Raw genomic sequence first — 25,368 nt, 5'->3', positions numbered from 1 at the left:
ACTAATTTATAGTTGCATTTGCAGATATTTGTTGGAATTTGTAACAGTGTGCTCAGTCAGTAGTTACACTTCCTAGCAGAGCGAAAGAAGTTAACTAAGTGCTATGTTTGTGCCTCCCTAATGCAAGTTTTTTTCTTAAATATAAGTGCGGTTTCATAGATTTTGACAAAGTCTAATTTTATATATATATTATTGTTACTGATAATGAGCTGCAAGATCTAAATTTAGCATTGAACTTATATTTACATACTTTAAAGCTGGGAGAAATGAAAATGAAAGAATGTATTATATGCAGAAACATCTGTAGCAAAGAAAGGCAATTATGATTTGGAAGCACATTTCAGTTCTTTGATGAATACAGCTTGCTATGTTGCACTGAATGAATGCTGAAGTAGAACTAACAGTTTTTCATCAATTCACTATACAGTGATCAGTAATTCAGATCTTTCAATGCAAATCCACTACTTGAAGGTGGTGTTTTTATTTGCCTTAGCAGTGAATACATTTTCTAATATATTTTATAAATAAGTAGGTCCTGGAGATTCACTGAAATCATGGATAAAACGGGTTGAAATTGATTTCAAATGGACATCTGATGGGAAGATACACAATCAGATAGACCATATTTTGATAGATAGGAGATGGCACTCAAGTATACTTGATGTCCGATCATTGAGAGCAGCAAATTGTGATACTGACCACTACCTGGTGGTGGCAAAGGTTAGGGAAAGACTGGCAGTGAGCAAACAAACAACACACACAGTTCCTATGGAGAGGTTCAATCTCAAGAAATTAAATGAGGTAGACGGTAAAGAGCAGTATTCTGTTGAAATCTCAAATAGGTTTGCTGCTTTGGAAAACTTGGAAACTGAGGTGGATGTTAATAAAGCTTGGGAAACTATTAGAGAGAATATAAAAATGTCTGCGAAAGAGAGTCTAGGTTATTATGAACCAAAGAAGCACATAAGCCATTGTTAAATGAAGGATGCTCAAAATTATTAGATCAAAGAAAGCAGGCCAAATTGCAGTGGTTAAAGGATCCAAGCAAGTTAAATGGGGATAATCTAAACAATATAAGACGTGAAACCAGCAGGCATTTCAGGAACAAAAAGAGGGAATATCTGAAAGACAAAATTGATGAGCTTGCAATGAACAGTAAGAACAAGAATATTAGAGACCTGTATAGAGGAATAAATGACTTTAACAAGGGTTACCGGCCTAGCAGTAACTTAGTGAAGGATGAGAATGGTGATCTGCTTGCAGATTCCCACAACATTTTGAATAGGTGGAGGAACCACTTCTCTCAATTATTGAATGTACATAGGGTCAGTGATGTTAGGCAGACAGAAATCAGTACAGCTGAGCTGTTAATAACCTGATCCTAGCCCTTTTGAGGTTGAAAGTGCTATTGCAAAATTGAAACAGCATAAATCGCCAGGTAGTGATCAAATTCCGGCAGAACTTGTTCAAGCAGGAGGCGAAATATTATTCTGTAAGGTCCACACTCTAATTATTTCTATTTGGCGTAAGGAAAAAATGCCTGATCAGTGGAAGGAGTCTATTATTGTACCAGTCCACAAGAAGGGTGATAAAACTGACTGTAGTATTTATGGGGGGATATCACTGCTATCAACTTCATATAAAATTTTGTCCAATATTCTTCTTTCAAGGTTAAGTACACATATAGATGAAATTATTGGGGATCATCAGTGTGGGTTTCAACGTAACAGATCAACTACAGATCAGATCTTTTGCATTCATCAGATATTGGAGAAAAAATGGGAGTACGATGAGACAGTACATCAGCTATTCATAGACTTCAAGAAAGCCTATGATTCAGTTAGGAGGGAAGTATTGTACAATATTCTGATAGAGTTTGGGATACCCATGACACCAGTTAGGTTGATTAAATGTGTTTAAACAAAACGAATAGTAAAGTCCATATAGGTAAACATTTGTCTGATAAATTTCCTATCCAGAATGGTCTAAAGCAAGGAGATGCTTTATCGCCACTCCTTTTCAACTTTGTTTTAGATTATGCCATTAGAAAGGTCCAAGGAAACCAGGTGGGACTGAAATTAAATGTAACACATCAGCTGTTGGCCTGTGCCGATGATGTGAATCTACTGGATGATAATGTATATACCATAAAGGAAAACACACAAACTCTAATTGATGGAAGTAAAGAGGTTGGTCTAGAAGTAAACACAGAAAACTAAGTATATGTTAATGTCTCGTCACCAAAATGCAGGGAAAAAATCATTCAATAAAGATAGGAAACAGATGTTTTGAAATTGTGGCACAGTTCATATATTTGGGAACAACGATAACAGATTGAAACCTGATTCAGGAGGAAATTAAGAGGAGATGGAACTTGGGTAATGCTTGCTACCATTCAGTCCAGAACCTTTTGTCTTCTTGTCTGCTGTCCAAAAATATAAAAGTTAGAATATACAAAACTATAATTTTGCCTGTGGTTCTGTATGGGCGTGAAACTTGGTCTCTGACATTAAGGGAGGAACATAGACTGAGGGTGTTGAGGAGAATATTTGGACCAAAGAGAGATGAAGTGACAGGAGTTTGGAGAAAACTGCACAGTGAGGAGCTTCATAACTTGTACTCTTCTCCAAGTATAATTAGAATGATGAAGTCAAGGAGGATGAGGTGGGCAGGTCATGTAGCACAAATGGGGGAGATGATGAATTTGTATATGATATTAGTGGGAAAGCCAGAAGGAAAGAGACCACTGGGAAGACCAGGGTGTAGGTGGGTGGACAATATTAAAATGGATCTTAGAGAGATAGGATTGTATGTTATGGATTGGGTTGTTCTGGCTCAGGTTAGGGACCAGTGGAGGGCTCTTGTGAACACGGTAATGAACCTTCGGGTTGCGTAAAATTCTGGGAAATTCTTGAGTAGCTGCAGAATTGGTGGCTCCTCCAGAAGGGCTCAGCTCCATGAGTAAGTAAGTAAGTTACAGGACAGTGGTGTTATGTAGAAAAGTGATGCCCACTGCATCTTGTTTGAATATTTGTCAGGCTTCCAACATAAACTTCACGTTTTAGTGAATTGCACACGCACAGACAAACGAACAACCACACATGCACACACCACTTTCAGCTGCCATCATATGGTTTCTGAAGCTCTAGGATGCCAACTTTTCAAACCTCCACTTTGACTCCTGGATATGAGAGTATAACCCTTTCAGGGTGCAGAACAGCAGTCATTTCTATTTATGCATTTTGATGAAACTGACTAATTTATATGTATATTTTTTTTTTACCAAGCAGTACGCTACTGACTTCACAGCTGTTGTAGGAGCTTTTTTTACAATTTCAGCAGTAACTTCATTTAAAGTTTTGCCTAGTGAATTCATAATGTCTTGGTCGCTGTCTTAATCACGTAGTCAGCAGCACTTGGGAAAACTTCGTGAACGTTGTGAATACTCCAACTCTTAGGGAAAATGGTTAAAATTGCCACCTTCAAACTTTTGAAGTAATTGACTCTTGAAATATGTTCTATAACTGTTTTAAAATCTTGTCATGCAACTGAGAAGCTGCACTTAAATTTACATATCCAGGAATTCTAACACAATTTAGGTATATACATTTTCAGGTCTCTTTCAGGTAATGGCAAATGAGGCTGGTGAACATGAACTGGGCTGTGCTGTTGAAAAGAAGGGAGAAGGAAATGAAGTCAGTAAAGGGAAAGAAAATGACAGTGAGAGTAACACAGTTGCAGAGAAACTAAGAAAGTATAGTGAAGAAGACAGTGTGGAGCAAGCACCAAATATGAATTCAAATATTGGAAGTGAATTAAATGTCAGAAATAGTAATGTGATTATTGAAGATAGGGATACAGATGATGCAGCTGGTCACACATCAGATAAAACTATTGCAGATGAGATGATGTCAGATGCCATTGATGAACCACCTGATAGTTTCTTTGATGATGTTTTGACAGACGATTTCTTAGATAGCTTGGCTGTTGTGGATGCATGGGATCCAGACGCAGAGGACGGTTATGAAAGCCTTGCTGAAACTAAAAGGGAAGATGATGGTAATAACAGACAATCACCAGCAGAAAATAAAACAGAAAACATAGACAAAACTGTTAGCAGGGATTCTGAGAACAAAAGCAAAAGTGACAGGAGTTGTCACAGGAGTAGTGGGGACCATAGCAGCCGAACTGAGAGTAGAAGACATGACAAGGTTTCAGTTATGACCAAGCAGAACAGTAAGGAAAGAACAGCACACAGAAAAGATAAAAATGATACACATGAACACACACACAGTGTAGACAAGGATATACAAAAAGGTTATAAGAGGACAAGAGATAGAAGTAGAGAGAGAAGAAAGGAATATAGCAGTAATAATAAGGAAAGAAATACATCAAGGATAAGGAAAGGTAGTAGAGATCATATAGAAAGAAGTATACACAGAAGAGGCAGAAATAGCAAGGACAGGAGTGCAGAAAGAAATATACATAGTTATAGTAATAATCAAGAAAACAAGGACAAGAGTATGGAAACAAGTGTTAACAAAAGACAAAGAGATGGGAGTGTAGAAGGAGCAGTAGAAAATGATGACAAGAATAAGAATATAATGAGGACATCGCACAGGTACTCATACCAATTTAGGGTAAGTAACAGGGGGAGAACTGCAGGTAACAGTGCAAAAAAAAGGAATTCTGATTTGCGGCATGATATCAGTGATGTCTGTGCAGGGGAGAAACCTGGGGCAGTGCAGAGAAGACAGGAAAGTTCCAGAGAATTTAATAGAAGAGAGGAGGGTTTGAGGGGAAGCCATAGAAATGAGAAAAATTCTGACCTAAATCTGGCTTACAAGGAAAGTCACAGAGAATACATTAAGAATTATCATGTGGAGAAAGGAACCTCAGATGTGGTGATTGAGGGAGTAGCAGCCAGTCAGCAGTATGTTATTACCAAGCGTGATAACCCACCATTAAATGACACAAAGCTAGACACGTGTATAAAAGAGTTGGCTGATCTTGTGCCTCCTGGTACAGAGAATGACTTTATCCTTGCCACAAAAGATGAACCTGTGAAAGTGGTTGATGACATTAAAAAAATATATATAAGAAATGTTAAAGCAAAGCATGACTGTAAAACTGTGAGAAAAGAGAGTTTATCTGAAGAGACAAAGCACTCCATTGTGCTTGGCTCTGAAAAATCATGTAGACATCCTATGGTAAAATCAGAACGGCATGGCAAAGAAATTTGTATCATAAATGAAAAGAATGATGGACATAAAATACTGGAAAGGAATGAAAAGGAAAAAGCTTCTTTATGTATTGCTGGTCAGGAACCACATAGAGAAGCAACAAGAGTGAATTCTCCACATGAGAGGAAAAGGAGGAGATCTGGCTCCAGCAGGTCAGAGAGAAGATCATCAGCTTCAAGGAGCAGGGGTCATGGTCCTTTGGATGAAGAAAGGGGAAGGAAGCAACTAAAGAGTTCCTCTGAAGAAAAGAAGAGACGTTCTTCAAGCTTAGAGAGGATGTTTGAAGCATCAAGAACGAAAAATGAACAGTTCAATGAGTTGCTAAGGAAAAAGAGGGTTTTGGGATATGGTGGAGAAGAAAATATCCTAAGATCTCGAAGCAGAGAGAGGTGGCAAGCCAGTGTTGATGCACAGAGGTTAAATAGGAAGGTGGACGTTGAGAATAACAGCAGAAGATACGTAAGATCTTTAAGCAGAGAAAAACAGCATGAATCTTCTCTGCCACTAAGGTTATCAAGATCGCGTAGTCGAGATAGAGAACATAGGAATGAATATCGAGACAGGCGCGAGAGATATAGAAACTCATTGAGCCAGGAAGAGGAAAAGCAGAGATCCTTAATGAAGAACAGGCGATCCCCAAGCTGGCAAAGAAATAAGCACAGAGCACTGTCTCCTTTGTCTGCAGGGCACATGTCCCTGTCTCCTAGTATCTCATTTGAATTGTCTTCTGTATCAGAGAGAGAGCCAAAGCGGCGTTTCTCTCGTTCACTTAGTAGAGAGCGAAGAAGTTATGAATATCGAAGAAGTTACCGTGATTCATGTTCACCTCATAGTAATGGATCAGCATTCTCACCTTCAGACTCGTTTGTGTCCCTGTCTTCTGTGTCTGATGATTCCCGCTACAGAAGACGAAGGAAGCGGTCACCTTTCTGGAAGGAACTAGAACGTCAATTTTCAGAGGATTTACGCAAAAGTTTTTATACTCAATCAGGAGGGTACTCCTCTTCTGCAGCTGGGACAGCACATCTTGAGGTACAGTGCAAATTGATTTTTAATAATATTTATTGTCTACATGTATATGCTTGTACTCTTCATTTATTATTGTTACATGTAAAGGTACAAGGTAACGTTTACACTGTGCCTTAGCACTGTACCACAGAGTCCTATAAGGGGAATGCAAGGGAAAGCTGCACACTTGTCAGCCTTGGTACTGTATGAGGATTGCTGGGTGGACATCAGGGAAAGCACTCCTGGTATTTAGACATACTAGGAGGATGGATGGATCCCAGAGCTGGTCTGAACGTGGTAGTGAAGAAAAAATCCCTGCCCTTGGTGGGAATTGAATCTCTGGCCATCCAGTCCATAGGCAGTAGTTTAACTGAGCTATCCTGCCCATTTCGCCTAATATTATTGAAGTTATTATATAGAAGAGGGTACAGTGGGCAGGACAGGTAGCATGCCTGACAAATGAGAAATGGATACTGAATTTAATTGAAAACATCAAAGGATTTTGTCACTTTGGAAACTCATAGATTGGAGCAGGGAAAAATAGTGTTTTGTAAATGGACATTGGATTAAGCTGCCTTAGAATATAAGACTGTATGGTCATTAGGTGCCAAGTCACAGAAAAGATCAGTTTTAACCCAACCTTTCATACTGCATTGAAAGTGTGAGCTTATAGTGTCCATAGAAGGCTTCAGTTAAACATTACCATGACTTTTATTCTGTACTAGCTGCAGAACTCATATGAGGTGTGTTTAAAAGATAGTGAGATCCACTTTTTATGGATGTACTATAACTCCCATTGAGATGTGTTTGGTTTCATAGTCACATTGTAACCTCTGACCTTCAGTCTCTTACAGAATGGATTTTTTCTCTAAACAAATATATTTGATTCACAATGTTGTAGTCTAACGTATAGCAAAATTGCTTTGTGGAACAGCTATTTGATCTCTTGTAATAAAATCATGAGCATATACAAGCTACAAAATATGGGGACAGACAAAATAATGAAAACAAAGAAATTGTGGAATAGAATTTGTCTTTATTGGCTACATTGAAAGAACTTCTGTTGGCAACACTGAACATTCTTCTTTTGTTTGTGTACACACACTAGTGGTCATGCTCATGCCATTAATGATTGTGTTGAATGGCAGCCCATGTGAAAGAATCGGAAAATTAATAGTTGATAATTTTCTGTTTTCCCTGAAGCAGGGTCGCAGCTCCAGCAACTATCCTGCCCAGGGTACTACTGCTCTCCCTTACCCTCCAGACCATACTGTATACAGTCATAATTACCCTTCTGAACCTGGTTTCTCAGGTGCTCTAATTCAGCATCCACAGAATGATGTCCCTCCCACTTTTGTGTCTGCTCCATCACTTCATCATGAACCCCCTTCTGTCCCTCCAGTTATGGCTCCAACATCTGTCCCCCTGCCAGTACCCCCTCCAGTATACAATGTGCCACCTCCTGTTCCCACGGGATATCCTGGCCAACTAGCGCCATTCATCAGCATTAGTGAGTTTCCTTCAACAGAAAATACGCTAAGCCAACCATTCCACTATACTGAGAAAGATTCTCCACAAGTGCCTCCACCGCCAAAAATATCGCAGGTAATCAGATTCACTTGATATAGCATGAACTCTTGTGTTTCTTCATTACTGCATTAATGTTAACTGAAAGAGTGCTAGAACCGAGAATCTGAAAAAAATGTTATACATAATAAATCATTTGAATATGTTTCAAGGTGTATCTGGGAGCAGCAGTAACAAATATAAAAGAGATTTTTGTTGAAGTTAGGTGAAAAGAAAATTCAGGAAACACTGCTTGTTATTCAGTTNTCACCATGTGAAACAAAAGTGAATGAATATTAAACAACATATAAACTTAAAAAAAAAAGCCCCGGTTAAGCCGCAAACCGGTTAATCCGCCCCCGGATAATCGAGAGTTGACTGTACACAGTGCCTAAACCCAGAAGACGACTTTCTTCATTGTCATCGCCATGAAAACCTCAAAACTTATGTAAAGTAAGATAGTTTAGCAAGTAAAATCAGAGGCGACCAACTTGTGGCCTGCATGTCTCATGCAGCACACAAGTTGGCTTTGTGTGGCCCTTGAGTATCCTTCCATTCTCTAAAATATATGTTAACAGTTCCACCTTAATAAAAAGTGTTTAATGTTGTTTATAAACTTAGCAGAAAGTACATATACATATTCTGTGTAGTGTTTTAATTGATTTCACATGACATAATTGAGAAAAGTATGGAATTAGTATGACTCCACAATCTTATGCAACATCAGTACAATGTATAAAACTTGGTGCTGAAAATTAAGCACCATTAACCTGGCAACACTTTGGCCCTCTCATTACAAGATAAATGTAGATATATCTGCTGTCATAAAGGGGAATGTTTGTGTACTATGCACATTGAAAGTGATTCTGAGAACAAGCTGTGCATAATTCATGGTGGACTTCTGTAGCACTTATGTTTTTAGTGTGAAGAAAGTGGATAACTGCGAATTTTGCAGCTGCTTGAATTGTCAGTTGCAAGACACTTCATAACTCACTCTGTAGAGACAAGAACAAACTTTAAGTGACCAGTTATGTTGTCACTTGTAGAGGGTACGCATGATGAAATGATGGGTTTTAATTCAGATGATTGGATTTATTGACAGCACATGTTACAGTGTGATGGTTTACAAGCAATGAGTCATGTGACACTACCATACATGCACGAGCTCTTGCCCGCTCCTACAGTAGTTGCCTAAAATAAACGGAGGTTACTTTCCCGAATAGCTGTCATATATAGATATGCCTGTCAATCACAGCAGTTGTGTACTCTTAATGAATAACTGATAAGACTCAAATTGTTGATAAAATCAGTTTATTAAGATGTTCTTTTTTCTTTGTGCTACGTGTTTTGGTTGGTTAAACCATCACCAGGCGTTTATAAACAACAAAATACATCCATGTTCATTACTAAACTGCGTGTTGCAATGGATCCAGTGCTAATTGTCTTGGCATGTAAACGTTTTTACATAGGATTATTGTTTATATATATTCAAACACTTGCCCAAAATATGTATATCTTATTTAAAATCCTTGTCATGTTTCTAAAAATTACCCTGTTATATGTATAAGGAATTTATGGGTGAAATGAATTAAAGGGACTGCTGTGTGTGTCTCTCTCTTTCTCTCTCTCTCTATATATATATATATATTGTAACATGTTGCACAACGGAGAACCCCTCCCTACCCAGCAGCCACGTGGCAACTCAGGCCACAGGCGCGTGGCTGTAACGTAGCACTCCCTCCCACCCCTCCGCGGTGACGTAACGTGCAACGCTACGTACCCGTACTCAACTTCCTACTGTGACGTGGAACGCAACAGGCACCACTGCGGCTATATAAGGAAACTGCACAGCAGCTACCAGTTAGTTGTAACCTGGCCATCGCCAAAGACAGTTCCTAGTTGTACTGTGACCGCCGCCGAGTTGTACTGTAACAGTTGCCGAGTCGAGTTGTAAAGTGGCCATCGCCGAAGATAGTTCCGAGCAAGCCTACGAGCGAGTGTGTTATCAACAGTTCTCCAGTCAGCTGACTACAAGTTGGAGTATAGCAGCCGTCACGGAAAGAAGAACCTGACGTGTGTGTGATTGTGTAATTGGGAGTGTGTGATACAGGGATACAAAGCTCCCCTACTGTAAACGTGTAGACTACTGAAGACAGAGTGAGCTGATTTGCGCATAGGGTTATAAAGTGTGAAACCCCGCAACAGTGGTAACAGATTAATGCGATTAGGGTTATAAAGTGTGAAACCCCGCAACTGTGTGATAATTAATTGTAGCCGTTAGTTGTAGATTGTTGAATAAACCAATTAACGATCTCTACGGCGTCTTCAGTAACGGAGACACGTTACAATATATATATATATGTTTATTTATTATTATGTGGGATATGTTGTATGATTAGATCGAATCATATAAGCTATATTACTTTTATACAACACATTGAATATTTCACTTTCACACTTTCTACTATTTTTTTCCTACTATCAGCTCTTTTCAGATTGTGGTCATAACATGAACATTTTTGTAATCCATTTATTTCAGCAGACATTATCAGTATTTTTTTCCTTCTTTACAGCCAGGAGATGGAAAGCAAATGAGCCTTTCAAGTCTGCTGGAAGCGTCTGTTAAAGGTAAGGGACGTTTCACTCTGAGCATTTGTTTGTATATATTGTTACGTGTTTTGTGCGTCACACAACAAATAAATCCACGCAGGTCTCAAATTCAGTAGAACCTTTATTGTTCTCCACTTATAAAATTACACGCTTTACAATCGTTATCACTTACAGTATTACAATGACTGCTTACAATATCTCGGCCAGTACATCTGTATCTATAGGCATATATCGCGAGACTCACTTAGCGAATGCATTGAACCCTTTTTATAACCTCGGTCACTGCTATGCAAACGAGCCTTTGTTATAACCGTGGAAACTCATCACTATGCAATGCTCACTGTTAGAATTACAGTATCGCTATTGTTACTTCCTAGGCAACGGCCTGTTCTAGCGTTTCCATGGAAGTAACTCTTCTGGATTCCAAACATGTGACAATATATTGCTAGCTTCAGAACATTCCAGGACCAAAGTGAATGCAGTGAGATTGTGGCACGTAGGCTGGGCCCTACTTGCGCATTTTGAAATGTGTACCCCCAGAACTTTTTGAAAATGTTCAGTTTATGTTTCATCAGCAGGCAGATTAGGTTCCAGGGGAGAGCACAATGCATGGAAGATACTGAAGTGGGGAAATGAGTCACCTTGAGCTGTGGACCAACATTGAATTTTGCCAGCGATTAGGAAAGTCAGTCAGAAACACTGCAGATGCTTTGGACACCATTTGACAAAAAAATTATGCCCCAGTGTAAGATGCTCTAACTGAGATCACATTTTCAAAGATGGTCTTGAATAACCTGCAGATTACATACAGCACTGTGGAATGAGGACAGCGTAAACAGATGGAGGTAGTGTGGTTTGATCATCGTCGGTCATGTAAAGAATATTGGAAGTTTGGTGTGTAGTTGCTGCACCATTCTTGGTACGAATGTGAAGGTACGTTGTGTCTGCCATCACAATGTGCCAGGAGTGTTGTTGGAAGAACACTGCTACAGCTTTTTGCTGGTTTCTTACTTGGCCTACTGTTCGGCCTTTAAGGTAAAGTTAATATGTTCCTTTTGCTTTCCCTGAGCTATACAGCATTGCGAGCCAGGAGACCATTCTCTCAGTGCAGTGGCTGCTTGAGGATCAGTGATGAAGAGCACAGCAGAGAGTGATCAAGGCTTTGAAGAATCGTGCTGTATGGTCCCCATAGTAAATGATAGTTCTCTATATGAAAGTCTTCACTGGTTCCAGAAAGGTCTGGCAGTAACACTCAGAAGGGATGGTGATGCGAGAGGTTTATTTTGACTAGCAGAAAACTGTAGTCCATGTATTATATGGGTTTATTAATGAGGGTCGAGTGATCAACATGATGTACAAGGCATTCACCCTTGTAGGGAGACTGTTGGCCCAAAGCATTAGGAAATGTAGGCACCTGGTGGTGGGTCCTGTATGGTAGTGTCCCAGCATTTTATGTGCATCTTGCATGCTGAGTGTGTTGCTACCAAACCCAAGGTACTCTCCTGATCTTCTACAGTGCTGAAGGACACTGCTTCAGGGATTACATGGAATATAATGTGGTTTTAAAGACTATTGCAGGAGGTCGTGTTTGGTGGCTTCCAGATATGCCTTCTGTCCGAGAACATTTAAATCTACCATGTATACCTCTGAGTCTTCATTTTCATAACTTGGCAAACTTTGTCAGACTTTTTATATGTTTAACTTTTTGTTGTCCTAGATAGGAAACAGATATTTTGAAAATGTGACACAGTTCAGATATCTGGGAACAACGATAACAGATCAAAACCTGATTCAGGAGGAAATTAAAAGTAGATTGAACTTGGGTAATGCTTGCTACCATTCAGTCCAGAATCTTTTGTCTTCTCGTCTGCTGTCCAAAAACATAAAAATTAGAATATAGAAAACTATAATTTTGCCTGTGGTTCTGTGTGGGTGTGAAACTTTGTCTCTGACATTAAGGGAGGACCATAGACTGAGGGTGTTTGAGAAGAGGGTGTTGAGGAGAATATTTGGACCGAAGAGAGATGAAGTGACAGGAGGTTGGAGAAAACTGCACAATGAGGAGCTTCATAACTTGTACTCTTCTCCAAGTATAATTAGAAAGATGAAGTCAAGGAGGATGAGGTGGGCAGGTCATGTAGCACGAATGGGGGAGACAGGGAATGTATGTAGGATATTAGCGGGAAAGCCCGAAAGGAAGAGACCACTAGGAAGACCAAGGTGTAGGTGGGTGGACAATATTAAAATGGATCTTAGATAGGATGGGGTGGGATGGTATGGATTGGATTGATCTGGCTGGGGATATGGACCAGTGGAGGAGGGCTCTTGTAAACATGGTAATGAACCTTTGGGTTTCATGAAATGCTGGGAAATTCTTAAGTAGCTGCAGAATTGGTGGCTCCTCCAGAAGGGCTCAGCTCCGTGAGTAAGTAAGTAAGCAAGCCCTCAGAGTTGGTGTATCAGGTGTGCCAGGTCCTATGAGAAGTTTACAACTTTGCAGAATAACTTTGTCACTTTGCACTCTTTGGCATTATGCAGTCTTTGTATGTAATGCGTCAGAGGAATGCATAATGGTGAGGTCATGTGTCTGTATTTTTTATCTCTTAAAAAACTCATTGAAGTTGGATGAAATGTGTTTACATTGAAAGTTGGTAGAAGTATGTGTTGTTTCGGTCCGTATGTTCCCTTATAGCCTCTGCGTCATTTCGAGGCCAAATTGATTTGATGTATTTCTCAATAAATGGTGTCTGGCACCAAAATGGGTATCGTGCGATAAAGTATAAAGTTCCTTAAGGCTCTAGCTTTTACTTCACATATTCTTCAGCATGGTGCATATTTAATGAAAGGCAAGGAAAAATAATTTTGCTTTTTTGCAATACTGTATATCTCCACTGTGTGTTTTGTGTATTTATTTGTTCTTATTTGATGGTAGAGGCTTTCATTTGTTTAACCATATCCATATTCTATCATTTTGCTCAATTATAGTACAGGGTAATTCACCACACATTTAACGTTTACAGCATTTCTGATTTGGATTTTTTCTTTTTGAAATGAATATGTCAATAGAGATGATTTGCATCAGCAGATTCCTTTTGTTCTCGAACAGACTTTAAAATTTGAGAAACAGTTGCACACGGTAGAAATTGTATTAGAAACAGTGTTGAGTCTGCCTTCACATTGATCTTGGTAGAATGAAATATGTTGAGGGATCCACCTCTGTGTTTGGCTAGATAATTTAAGAAAGCTCTATGATATAGGAGGCTTTGGTCAAAATTGGGATGTACCGTCAAAGAAGAAGAGTTTTAAAGACGGTTTACGGTTAATTGGAAATGTAGAATCTGGTGGTTAGATGTTACTCTAGACTTACCTTGATTTTGATTCAGATTAACCAACATTCCCCGTGTAACAGAATGACCAACGTTTCTTGTCTCAGGTCTACCTTAAGAACTTAGCTATATATGCTCATCTTATCAGTGATTAAGGTATGTAATGATTTGAAATACAGTTTATAAAGAGTGCCATATTTTCTGGGATAAAAGATATTCTCCCTTCTCAAAACAAAAAATTCATTCAGCTTTAATGACAAGTATAGATTCATCTAGTCACCATTTAACATTTTTTTAAAATAAGTTACATGCAAAATATGTTGAAAATTACAGTTATACAGATTGTTATATTGATACTCTGCCCATCCATAATTTTGCTTGTCCTCTTCGTGCCTTGCTTTTGTCAGAGGTTGCAGCATACGTCTTGTCTGGATCTACTGTTTTTGTTGTCAACAGGGACGACTCCTCTATGATTGCATATGGATGTATGTTAGTGCTTGGGTTTGAGTATAATTGCAAGGCAACAAAAAGAGAACATGTGCCTGGGCCAAGCAATTAATTAGGATTGGCTAATTTGGGAACAAGAAAGAGTTGTTTGGCATTCTGTGATGAATAGCACCACTTGAGTATATTTCAACACATTTATATTAGTCACATAATTATGCATATTATCATCCTCCATTACACTTCAGCAGTTCAGATTTGCTGCTGTAAAGATACGTGCCCTGTTCTTCGACATGAACAGATCAACGTATATGCCAAGTTTTCACCTTAATTAACACACATCATTACTTTAGTTGTACGAGTATGTTGGCTCTCATTGTGATACTTATGATTCCTATTTATACGTATTTTAGGCAATACCTTCAATTAATCATTTACACAATTTTGATTATGATGAAGCTTATCTCAGACCGCCTCTGTGGTGTAGTGGTCAGAGTTCCTGGCTACAGATCCAGAGGTCCAGGTTCGATTCCCGGCGCCACCAGATTTTTTTCAGAGAAGTAGTGGGTCTGGAACGGAGTCTACTCAGCCTCATGATGATAATTGAGGAGCTGTTTCAAGGAAATAGCGGCTCTGGTTTAGAAAACCGAAATTAACAGCCATGAGGATTTGTTGCGTTGACCACGCAACACCCTCTATAGGCTAAAGTTGGCATAACTTCACCGACAAGCAGTAGTTCTAAGTTGATCGTGCTAATAATTTTGTGCTTTAAGAGCATTTTCTTTTGTAGTTGTAGTGTTTTGATAAACCACCCACCTGCTCATTCATATGTGTGGTGTTATCATTCAGTCTGTTTCTTTACATCTATGAATCGATACTGAAACAAAAGATTTTTGCTGTCATAAGAGCCAGGATCCTGGATCTTGCTCAGAGGGTACTGGGGTTAGTTTCCTGTAGGTAAAGTAGCCAGAGCGTCAAGCTGATCACCTCCATCTAGTGACAAAGTGCATCTTTATTCCTTATGCCTACATTTAAGATGCTTATACACATACATTTATACCATTAAAACTAATTTGTAAGACAGTCTTTTAAGGGTGGGCCATAAATTTGATAATGCAGCACCTTGCATATATGTCAGAACAGTTGTCTCAATTAATTGTTACAGTACCTTGAAATTTGCTGTAATTACATCATCCCAAATCCTTTGTATTTCCCCATACAGGATGTTATCAGATCTATGTTGACATTTGCTGAACTTCACAGATAATAAATCAATAGCCAACAATTTTCTGAGTCATATGCATATATCCATTTTACATTAAAAGTGACTTTAAATGTTTGTATTGGATATTTGCAGCAGTATTAGAGTTTACAAGTTATTTATAAAAATCTGTCGCAACACAACCATGTCAAGGTCTGTGCCAAGATTGGCTCGGCTACATGTTTCGGCTATTAAAGCCATCATCAGGCAAATACATGATTACCGTATTGACCCACTACTGCACTGCAATTGCGATGGTGAAGCTGGATACTTGATATGGTATAAAAGTACAGTACTAAATATAATGTAATAATTATCATTATCCAGTTTTACAAGTACTGCAGTACAGTGATGTGAATATGTTAATCATGTATTTGCTTGATGACGGCTTCAATAGCTGAAACATGTAGCTGAGCCAATCTTGGCCTTGACCTTGATACTGTTGTGTTGTGACGGATTTTAATAAATAAATTGTATATTATAACACAACAGGATGCACGAAATGAAAAGTATTAAGAGTTCTTTGTGCTTCCATTTTATCACATAGCTGCAGTATACTCCCAATTATCTGTGCATGGATTATCTGATTCATGGCTTATCTGTGCTCCTTCTAGAGGTGTGTTTTGTAATCCTACGTAGCACCTCTTAATTCACTCAGCCTGTCTGTTGTATTCATGGTTGAGATTGAGAAGTGTGGGATGGATTTTTATGAAATCTGATTTTGGAGAGCTTTATAGAGAACTGTTAGTCTTCCACTTTACACGAGGACCTATGTGTATCTTGAGCATAACTCACCAAACATTTATTTTAGTGTAAAGTGTTTCAAACAAAAGATGTAGGGGAAAATAGCATAGACCCTCAACCAACTAAGTTACCGCGTGTCCTGATTCTCCATAAATCATTATAAATTTGCGCAGCCTGTGCACTTGTGACACAGTGTATTTGCTATTATCTACATTTGCAGCACTTTACATATAAATTTGAACTCTCTTACAACAAAATTTATTGCCACAGTCCATGCAGAACTGTTTTTGGAGCTGTTTCTTGAAAACAGAATAACGTGTAGAGTTCTGTCTCCTTTAACATAAAGCTATGTAGCTCATGGTCCCAAAATACGAAGCAGAGGGCATTTTGTGTGGTGGTAGTGATAGTACAGTATACTCCAAAATATCTGTACTGGTTTTACCCAGTTTGCAGCTTATCTGTGCTTCTAGGAGCTTTCATAACCCAGTACAACACCTGTTAAGTTCATTCAGTCTGCCTACCATCTGTCAGCATGAAAGAACTCAAGAACGACTGGCTGGATTTTGGTAGAATTTGGTACTGAAGAATTTCATGAACAATTATTAAGCCATTACAGTTTTCATTTAGATTGAATAACTTATCAGCCACTCGGAAGACCTGTGTGTTTTGGACAAAACTCACTAAATATTTGTTGAAGTCAAAAATGTTGTGAAATGCACCATTTGCTCTCTTCCAGCTTCACTTCTGGCTCAGATCCCCCCTCCCCAATTTTAATTTTTGCTGTACTTCCTTCAACATCGCCTGCCCTCTCCCAGTTGGGCCTGCTGTCATATTGCTCATGTGATGCTGTGTCAGCAGTGTTTTCTAACTAGTCTGGTTCCTTTCTCTTCTTGTATAAAGGTTTGTCTGAGCAAATGAAAGCAAACTATTCTGCTATCAGAAGCCTTGGAAGATTGATGTGTTTCAAATTCTGTTTAGATTTTGCTGGATTGTGCTTTGTTTATAAATTAATTTTGGTATAGTCCACCAAGATAATCAGAGAGAGGGGGAGAGAACCCTTGCCATATTTTGTTTGTGTGTATTTAAGCTAAACCTTGTATATTAATATGCAGTGTTGTAGTTCTCGCTTTGTCATATATATTTGATGGGTGCAGGCCATTGTAGGACATTGTGGTTGCTGTCCAAAGGAGCAGACGAATACTGTGTCATTTACAGAAATATAAGGCTTACCTTAAATACACACAGGCTACGTTGAGGACTTCTGCTGTCAGAATATCTTGGTGGACAGTACCTTCCTTCATTTAAAAATGTGGCACAATCCAACAAAATCAAAACAGTATTTGAGACATGTCCATCTTTGAGAACACAACTGTTTCCTGGAATTATCTCAGGCAAACCTTCATACTGGACAGGGAATGGAGATGTGGATTGGGTGGATGATACTGCTGATGCAGTGTCATGTGAGCAATACATCACATACAGGAGAAGGGGGAAAAGCACATGATGTAGAAGAAAACACAGCGGGACTGAATAAAAGATAAATAAACAGAAGAAACCTGACCCAGAAGTGGAGCTAGAGGCAAGCAAACAGCTCTTGTAAATGAAAGTGAATGATGCATGCAGTGCATTTTTTGAGAAGTCTTTGTGTCTGATATACTTGAGCAAATTGAATACTGTGTATACATTTCAGGATTTTTATGTTCAACAATGACCACAGTCTCCTAGTCACCGCAGAAACATGGATTATTTGTGTGACTTTCACACTCCATTAGCATTGATATTCAGGAGCATACTGTATGATCTCTCTGTGTCAGATTGTATTATATTGGGCCTAGCAGAACCTGCCTCACAGGTTCATTTACTTCGCTGGCAGAAAGGGTGACAACTGTCCATTCATATTGACTGTGTAAATTCACATTTGGAACATTATTAAATGATTGCAGAAACTGATGTGCAGGTGCCTGTCATATGTAAGATACGTAAGAGAAATGTTTTTGTGTAGTTGTGCCCTCTCCGTCCCTCCTCACTCATTGGAAGAATAATTGTGCAACATCTGTAGACAGTGACATATTACGAAAGGTTATTGAAATGTATTTTAAAATTACCATTAGTTTTGAAATTACTGGCACAATTTGTTTGTTGTAAATTAACATCTTTGTATTATATATCATGACATTTTAAAGGATATATTTGTTCTAAGTTCATACTCATCACAGAGAAGCCAGGATACTTACACTGAAGTGCCAAAAGTCATGGGATAGGTACCTAGTATCGTGTAGGACCCCCTCTAGCCTGGCGAAATGCAGCAACTCGACGTGGCATCGATTCCACAAGTGGACGGAATACCTCTGGAGAGTTGTTGATTCTTGCCGTCTGGATAGCCCCCCACAGCTCCCTGGTATTTGTAGGTGCAGGATTTTGGGTGCAAATGGACCTCTCCACCACGTCCCATAAATGCTTGATTGGGTTCATGTTGGGCGAACGTGGTGGCCACACCATTCAATGGAACCCTCCAGAATGCTCCTCAAACCAATTGTGGACAGCTCCAGCCCAATGACACGGTGCATTGTCCTGCTGGAATATCCCATCGTTGTGGGGGTACATGAAGTCCATGAAGGGCTGCAAATGGTCACCAAGCAGTGTAACGTAGCGGTCACCGGTCAGTGATGTGTTTAGGTGGCTGAACGGACCCAACTCATGCCACGTGAACACACCCCACACCAGTATGGAACCACCACCAGTCTGCACGGTGCCTTGTTGACAACTGGGGTCTGTGCCACACCCGAACCCTACCATCCGCCCAAAACAACTGGTACCATGACTCATCAGACCACGCCACATGTTGCCAATCCTCCAGGGTCCAATTAGCAATGTCACAAGCCCAGGTGAGGCGCTGTGTCCGATGCGGTGTTAACAGAGGCACTCTAGTCGGTCTTCTGCTCCCATATCCCATGGAAGCTAAAGAACGCTGCACTCACCTGCTGGATGTGCGTCTGGTACCTCCTGCATTGAATGTGGATGTGATTTCAGCCAGTGTCACTTGTCTGTTACCACGGACAATTCTAGCTAGACACCGCTGGTCATGAACATTGAGCCCCAGTGGTTGGCCACTGCTGTCCACGGTGGGTGGAAATGCCTTCCACAAGGTATTCCCTGTACACACGTGACACTGTGGATTGAGGAATGTTGAATGACCGCACAACTTCGGAAATGGAATGTCCCATCCTCCTGGCACCCACTATCATGCCCCGTTCAAACTCCGATAATTCACGTCGGCTTGCCATGAGCAGATTGGCCGGTGTTCAGCCTGACTCATGAGAGAACACCTCACAACTGATGCTGCTCTGGGCCTTACCAAGCCGTCAAGGGACGGTGGCGCCACTTAAAATAAATTTACATACTGCTGTCCCAAGACTTTTGGCACTTGAGTGTATATAGTGATGGGCTTCAGAGAATGTTCATGGTTCAAATCCTGACAGGGGTTTTGCTATTTATATTTTTACCGCTGTGTTCAACATGGTTCTTGAGCGCTCTGAACCTCCTATTCTATTTGCACTAGGAACTCTTTCCCCAGGTTGCCAGAGAATTAGTTACCCAGTTGTTCTGCTCCATCTGGTTCTGAGTTCAACAGTATGTTGAGGTTCATATCCACATCCCCATTGGCCTTCTAGGCCTTTTGCTTTGGTGTGGCCAGTTTTATATTTCTCTCTTACAACTGTGTTACATTGTATCATGTTCCACTGCTGCATACACAATTCCAGTTGGTGGTTCAGCTGAAAGGAAGGCGATGTCAGTTGATCCGGTGCTGGTGGCCCGTTGTGAAGAAGCTATTCATACATACGAAGAAAATGATCGGGTGATTTTGGTGTCTCCTGGTCATCTTGTTCTGCAAGAATCTTCAAAGCCACATTCATCAGCTGAAGCAGTTATGCAGGCTTCGTTAGAGGATGCCAAGTTCCGGTCGCCCATTCTACGGACACCAGATCCTCAGCTCAGTTTTACAACTCCACCAGTCCATGATGATGTCACGTCAAAACCATTGCGCCATCTTCCGAAGAAGGGCAACACCGTCTCTGTGAAAGGAGAGCCAGAAACTCGTGGTGCACCATTTGGACGCTCTACAGATAATTCAGAATTGTGTGTAGATGCTTCAACAAGGGCTGATTCTCGTGATAATGAAAAGAAAGGATCAAAGAGACAGAAGTGTGTCTCCTGTTTAGAACGTATGAATAGGATTATGGTTTGGAATTCGACCCAGACACCACCAAATCTGGATATCAGTGATAAAATTATGGTTTGGAATTCAACACAAACCCCACGCAAACAAGTTAAACATGTGGGGATACAAGTACAGATCGTTAAACTTCGGCGTCTGCGTAAGTGGGTTGCTCAAAAGGAACGTTCTCATAAACTGCATGCAGTGAACGTAGGGGATGATGTGAAAAGTGATGCTACTGCAGTGTATAAACGTAGTTCTCCTCATTCTAATCCAAGCAAGACCCAAGGTTCCTTCTCTGACATCACACCTACAGTTGCTTTGAAGGAGTACAGAAACCAAGAAGCTGCAGCTGAGTCCAGACAGCAAGCTCCAGAGCAAAGTGGTTTTCCTGCATCATCAAATAATGAAGGTGGTCACAGAGGTAGAGACAGTTTTTATAAACCTCCATACCAAGTTTGTGTAAGCAGCCATGGGCAGAGTTCATTTTCACATTATTCTAGTGGTAGGAGTGATATGGAAAGTGCAGTGTCATCGGCTATTTCCCAGAGAAGTGTGCATCCAAAAGGAATTCTGAAGGGAAGAAGTGACCTAGAAGTACAGCCGCCTGCACCTGCACCACAGATGCCATGGCAGCAATCATCATCCCTGAGGAATTGTGATTTTCCGGAATATTCTGCGCTGCCACCTCATCAAGCATCACAGCCATTCACTTCATCTGGGGGTTCAAGAGAGTTTGGGAGAAGCTGTTCCAATACATTTGGAGGAATGGGACCCAACAGTCCAATGCAGCCGACTTCCTCAAACGCGGAATCTATGTTTGGTAGTACTGCTGCCAGTTTTCCAAAGTTTGGGAATCCTGACATCGGAAGTACCCCACATATGGATCAGAACTTCTATGGTTTGCATCACAATCAGTTCCCTTTACTTCGAGGAAGTGGAAATCCAGGAGCTGGCCTTGGGATGCAGCCAATCCAGCATCAGAGTTCCATGGTCTTCCGACAAGTAGGCAACCCACCCATGATGCCACATGATCCTGATATACGCTATTGAATACCTGGCAACAGAAAAGACATTATGCTATAATATTCTTTCACAGTGTTATCTTGGTTTTAGGATGTATGTCTGTTCATAGTTACATGGGGTGTGTAGAAATTTCTGTGACATTTTCTTGTAAGTGTACTTAGTAGTTTTCCATATTGTGGTGTGTAACTGGAGAATGGGAAGTAACTATGCCCTGGTCTTCACGTTATATGTTCATAGTTGTCTGATTTTATGAGATTTCAGGTTATGTGAGTAATAGAAATTTGGGAACATAAACCATGATGTACTTCATCAGGGTCATTCAGCAGAACACTTTTGGTTACTGTACCTGTTATCAGTGTTTCCTTTATTTTCAGCCAGTAGGCATATCAGCATATAGTTGATGCATACTGGCAACTTTGTGAAAAGTTGGGAGATGCACTTCAGCTGGTGCATTAAGTATTTTGACTTGTAGGCTAAAACTGAGTATAAGAATACTGGCAAATATGTATTTAGCGGGGAGAACCCATGCCTGTTACCACACTCATGTCCTCAAGCACCATAATTTCTGCTCATAATGCTTATAGATTTATCCAGTTACTAGAAGCTTACAAGTGAAATGTGAATAAAAAATACAGAATTGTTTTTGTGTGTGTATGATATTTGAGATAGTGGAAGTGGTGGGGTAAATTATGAATTACACATAATGTGCTGATGATATGTATGTATGCCATATCAGACTGTAATTTTCTGTTGAGTGTCATAGTTGTTTATTCCACATATTATGTATGTGAACACACACACCAACGCACACTGCAAAACGGAAATGCAGTAAGTCTTTGACAAATTTGAATACTGCTTCTTTAATTTTTTTACAAATTTGTTACACAAAAGTCTGTAGATGTATTAAAATGAATTTCCTTGATTTTGAATTGTTTTTGCATATTAATTAGCCTGTATTTCTTGGTTCTTTTGCCTGGATGATATACTTATCTACTGTTTATGGCATTGTGAAAGGATTTTGTGCTCTCTTCAATACTGTCAAATGATTTCATTCAGATATCAGTGTTTATACAACATTTTGATTCATGTGAAACTGTAAATGTGAGTATCTTGAAACTGGACAACGACAAGAGAGATTCTGTTCCATCCTTAGTGTTGGTGATAAAAGCCTTTGACATCTTTCGTGAACAGAAGCTCGGAAGTAATATAGAGAAACTTATTTAGTTCACTACACAGTAATTGGTTTCAACATGTCAGTTGACTCAAGGATGAATAATGACCTACCATTTAGTAAGAAGACGGATGACTTGGGCACCCATTTAAAGGGCTGCACGATGACGTGAACTCAAGAAGCGGAGCCTGATCAACCGTAATCAACTAATATAATGGTATGTGAACTCTCTCTTTTCAGGATTTACAGGGTTGACAGGTTAGATGACATTACAAATCTCTAGATATGGAATCTGATCAGGAAGCCATTTTTATTGACTTGTTTCATGAATGTAATATTTGAGAATGCCTTTACTGATTTTTTTTTATGCTTTGTTAGTCACTAGGAAGGATATTACAGGACTCTTATATTTGTTGTTATGGTGTAGAGAGGCATCTTACAATTGTTATAGAGAGGGATCTCTTGATGTTTATTTAGAAACATTTTCAAAATTTTTGCCAATAGTTAGCATACATTTTGTGTTAGTTTGTAAGTTTGCATGTGGGAAGATTATCATTATTTTGTTCCCTTTAATATATACCACAGAAATTTAACTAGTTGCTGTTATACGTACACTTTCATTACAGTAGTGTGGGGATGTATAAATAGAAACCGTTGTATCTGGAGGTCATAGAAGGGACCTTTATGCTCTTTGAGTTTATATTTTGATAATGTTGAAATTTAGTAAGGTGTGTAGTGCCTAGAAATTGTTCATTTTCCAAAGTGGAATTCAAATTGTGTTCCCTTTACAGGCTTGACTGACTGTGGGGCTATAGTGTGCTGTGTACTCTTGGATAGTATCCCTGTATCCTGAATTCCCAGAGAAATATGGTTTAGAGACCTACCAGATGCATTAAATTATTCATTGTTTCCAAAGACATTTTGTTACCTAATGCTTTTTAATATGATGGTACTATTCAGATCTGGTAAGTAGCCGGGAAAGGAATGCAACCTCATTGTTTTCACTTGTCTGTATACTTTTCCAATTCATTTGTAATGTTCTTACAGGGTAAGTGCAGTATTAATAATCTCATTGCAGACAACTTAATAAGTAATGACACAACTACTGCAGCTTATTCAGTTGCCATATCAATTAGGAAAATGGTAAATATAATTTTGGTTGTTTATTGCATGCATGATTCAGAACTCCTGTGGTCTGTGTAGTGCTACATATGATTGGAATGTATATGGTGTCTTTTCTTTTCATGTATTACATATGTAAATTGCTTATTTTAGACTCAGAAATAACACTGAGAAAGGCAAATAATATGAATGATCATGATTAAATGGAGAACTGAATTTTAACTCTGGAATCCTCTGATACTCAAAGTGTGGAACTTTCTTTAGTTATTAGTTTCAGACTATGTTACTCAAGTTGTATTGTTAATTTATAGTCACATATGGAGGACCAGTCCTGCAATCTTACCATTCTTGGTTTTTTTTTGGTGTATGTTCCTCTATTTATAAACTTGGCTTTTCAGCTGTTCCACATTATCTGCGTATAGTTTTGAATTCTAATCAATTTGCCGTTTGCTTTCTTATGTAGAAGAAAGATAACGTGAACACAAATGTTTATATATGAAAATCCACTGTTAGATATTCCATATTATATAACAACTACTGGTGCTTAAATAACTCCCTGACATAACACAGTAAAAATTTTTATTTAACATGCTGCTGTTGGTTGCAGTCTGGTCATTTAAATCCACTACACAGCAGTCTTTCAGCAGCAGTGAGTGGTTTGTTCTTGAAAACACTGCCTGGTGAGACCAGGCTGTAATGGGAATTTGGGGTTAGAACTATGGCTGTGACTAACATTCATCAGACACTTGTTCCTAGAGTTCTTCTAAAAACAGGTCTACAGACCAACCAGACTAAATCACCATACAAATTATAAGGACAATAGATATACATGGTGTTCCAGGAGGAAAGGTCAATATTCTGAGAGGTAATAATATCAGTCGCCGGTCACGGTAGCCGAGCAGTCTAAGGCATGCACTGTCTTCGCTCGCTCGGAAGCCGGGATCATGGGTTCGAATCCCACTCAGGGCATGGATGTTTGTGTGCGTTTTTCTGCGTTTGTCTACAGGTAGAGGCCTTGCGACGAGCTGATCACTCGTCCAAGGAATCCTACCGTATGTGTAAGATCTAGTAAACTGAAGTGAAACGGAGAGTTTCATGAAGGTAGGCCTAGGCCCAAATGAGGGCTGTAGCACCAATGGGAAAAAAAATAATATCAGTCATTCTAAGCAAACACGTGCGTGCGTGTATGTGTATGCACACTGTATAGATGAGCAGCATGCCATGCCCTCACATGAGTTGCAAAGTGCAATGATATTGATGGTGGAATTTTTGAAAGTGTATTATACTAGGTAAACTCTACCAACTTTTTTCACTTGAACATTAAATAGAAACAGTACATAATTTCTCTTATTGACAATTTTGGAACTGTACAGTGAAATAGCTCCATCTCAGAAACCATTTGGTTTAGGACACCTGTACATACAGACTTTTTTGCTTAGAATGACTGATACTGTGACCTCCCAGAATATTGACCTTTCCTCCTTGGACAGTCTGTATAATAATCATCATGCATGAAAAGTGGTTTTGGATGCCACTGTAACCCTGACCCTAGCAGTTGTGGATCACCTATAATCCCCTCCTCTCCAAATTTGTACATTGATAGAAACTTAAGATAAAATCAGTTACCATGG

The 25,368-nt window shown here is 39.5% G+C and overlaps 1 protein-coding gene across 1 annotated transcript; it reads left to right on the top strand.

Moving 5' to 3' along the window:
- The first annotated feature begins 2,160 nt into the window (after positions 1 to 2,160).
- LOC111864912 (stress response protein nst1) lies at positions 2,161 to 24,313 on the top strand. Its single transcript, XM_023852523.2, has 5 exons — positions 2,161 to 2,189; positions 3,627 to 6,275; positions 7,455 to 7,856; positions 10,391 to 10,445; positions 19,964 to 24,313. Exons 2-5 carry the CDS (start codon positions 3,630 to 3,632, stop codon positions 21,469 to 21,471), a joined length of 4,611 nt encoding a protein of 1,536 aa, XP_023708291.1. The 5' UTR covers positions 2,161 to 2,189; positions 3,627 to 3,629; the 3' UTR covers positions 21,472 to 24,313.
- Positions 24,314 to 25,368: the final 1,055 nt, after the last annotated feature.

Source organism: Cryptotermes secundus, unplaced genomic scaffold (genome assembly GCF_002891405.2).
Source record: "Cryptotermes secundus unplaced genomic scaffold, Csec_1.0 scaffold62, whole genome shotgun sequence".
NCBI classification, from domain to species: domain Eukaryota; kingdom Metazoa; phylum Arthropoda; class Insecta; order Blattodea; family Kalotermitidae; genus Cryptotermes; species Cryptotermes secundus.
The sequence above is the reverse complement of the archived record's forward strand: the minus strand, read 5'-3'. Positions and strand labels throughout refer to the sequence as shown.

Coding starts and splice junctions, on each gene's coding strand:
- LOC111864912 (XM_023852523.2), top strand. CDS start 3,630: ATGGCAAATGAGGCTGGTGAACATGAACTGGGCTGTGCTGTTGAAAAG. Junction 7,857..10,390: donor CACCGCCAAAAATATCGCAG/GTAATCAGATTC, acceptor CCTTCTTTACAG/CCAGGAGATGGAAAGCAAAT. Junction 10,446..19,963: donor GCTGGAAGCGTCTGTTAAAG/GTAAGGGACGTT, acceptor ACACAATTCCAG/TTGGTGGTTCAGCTGAAAGG.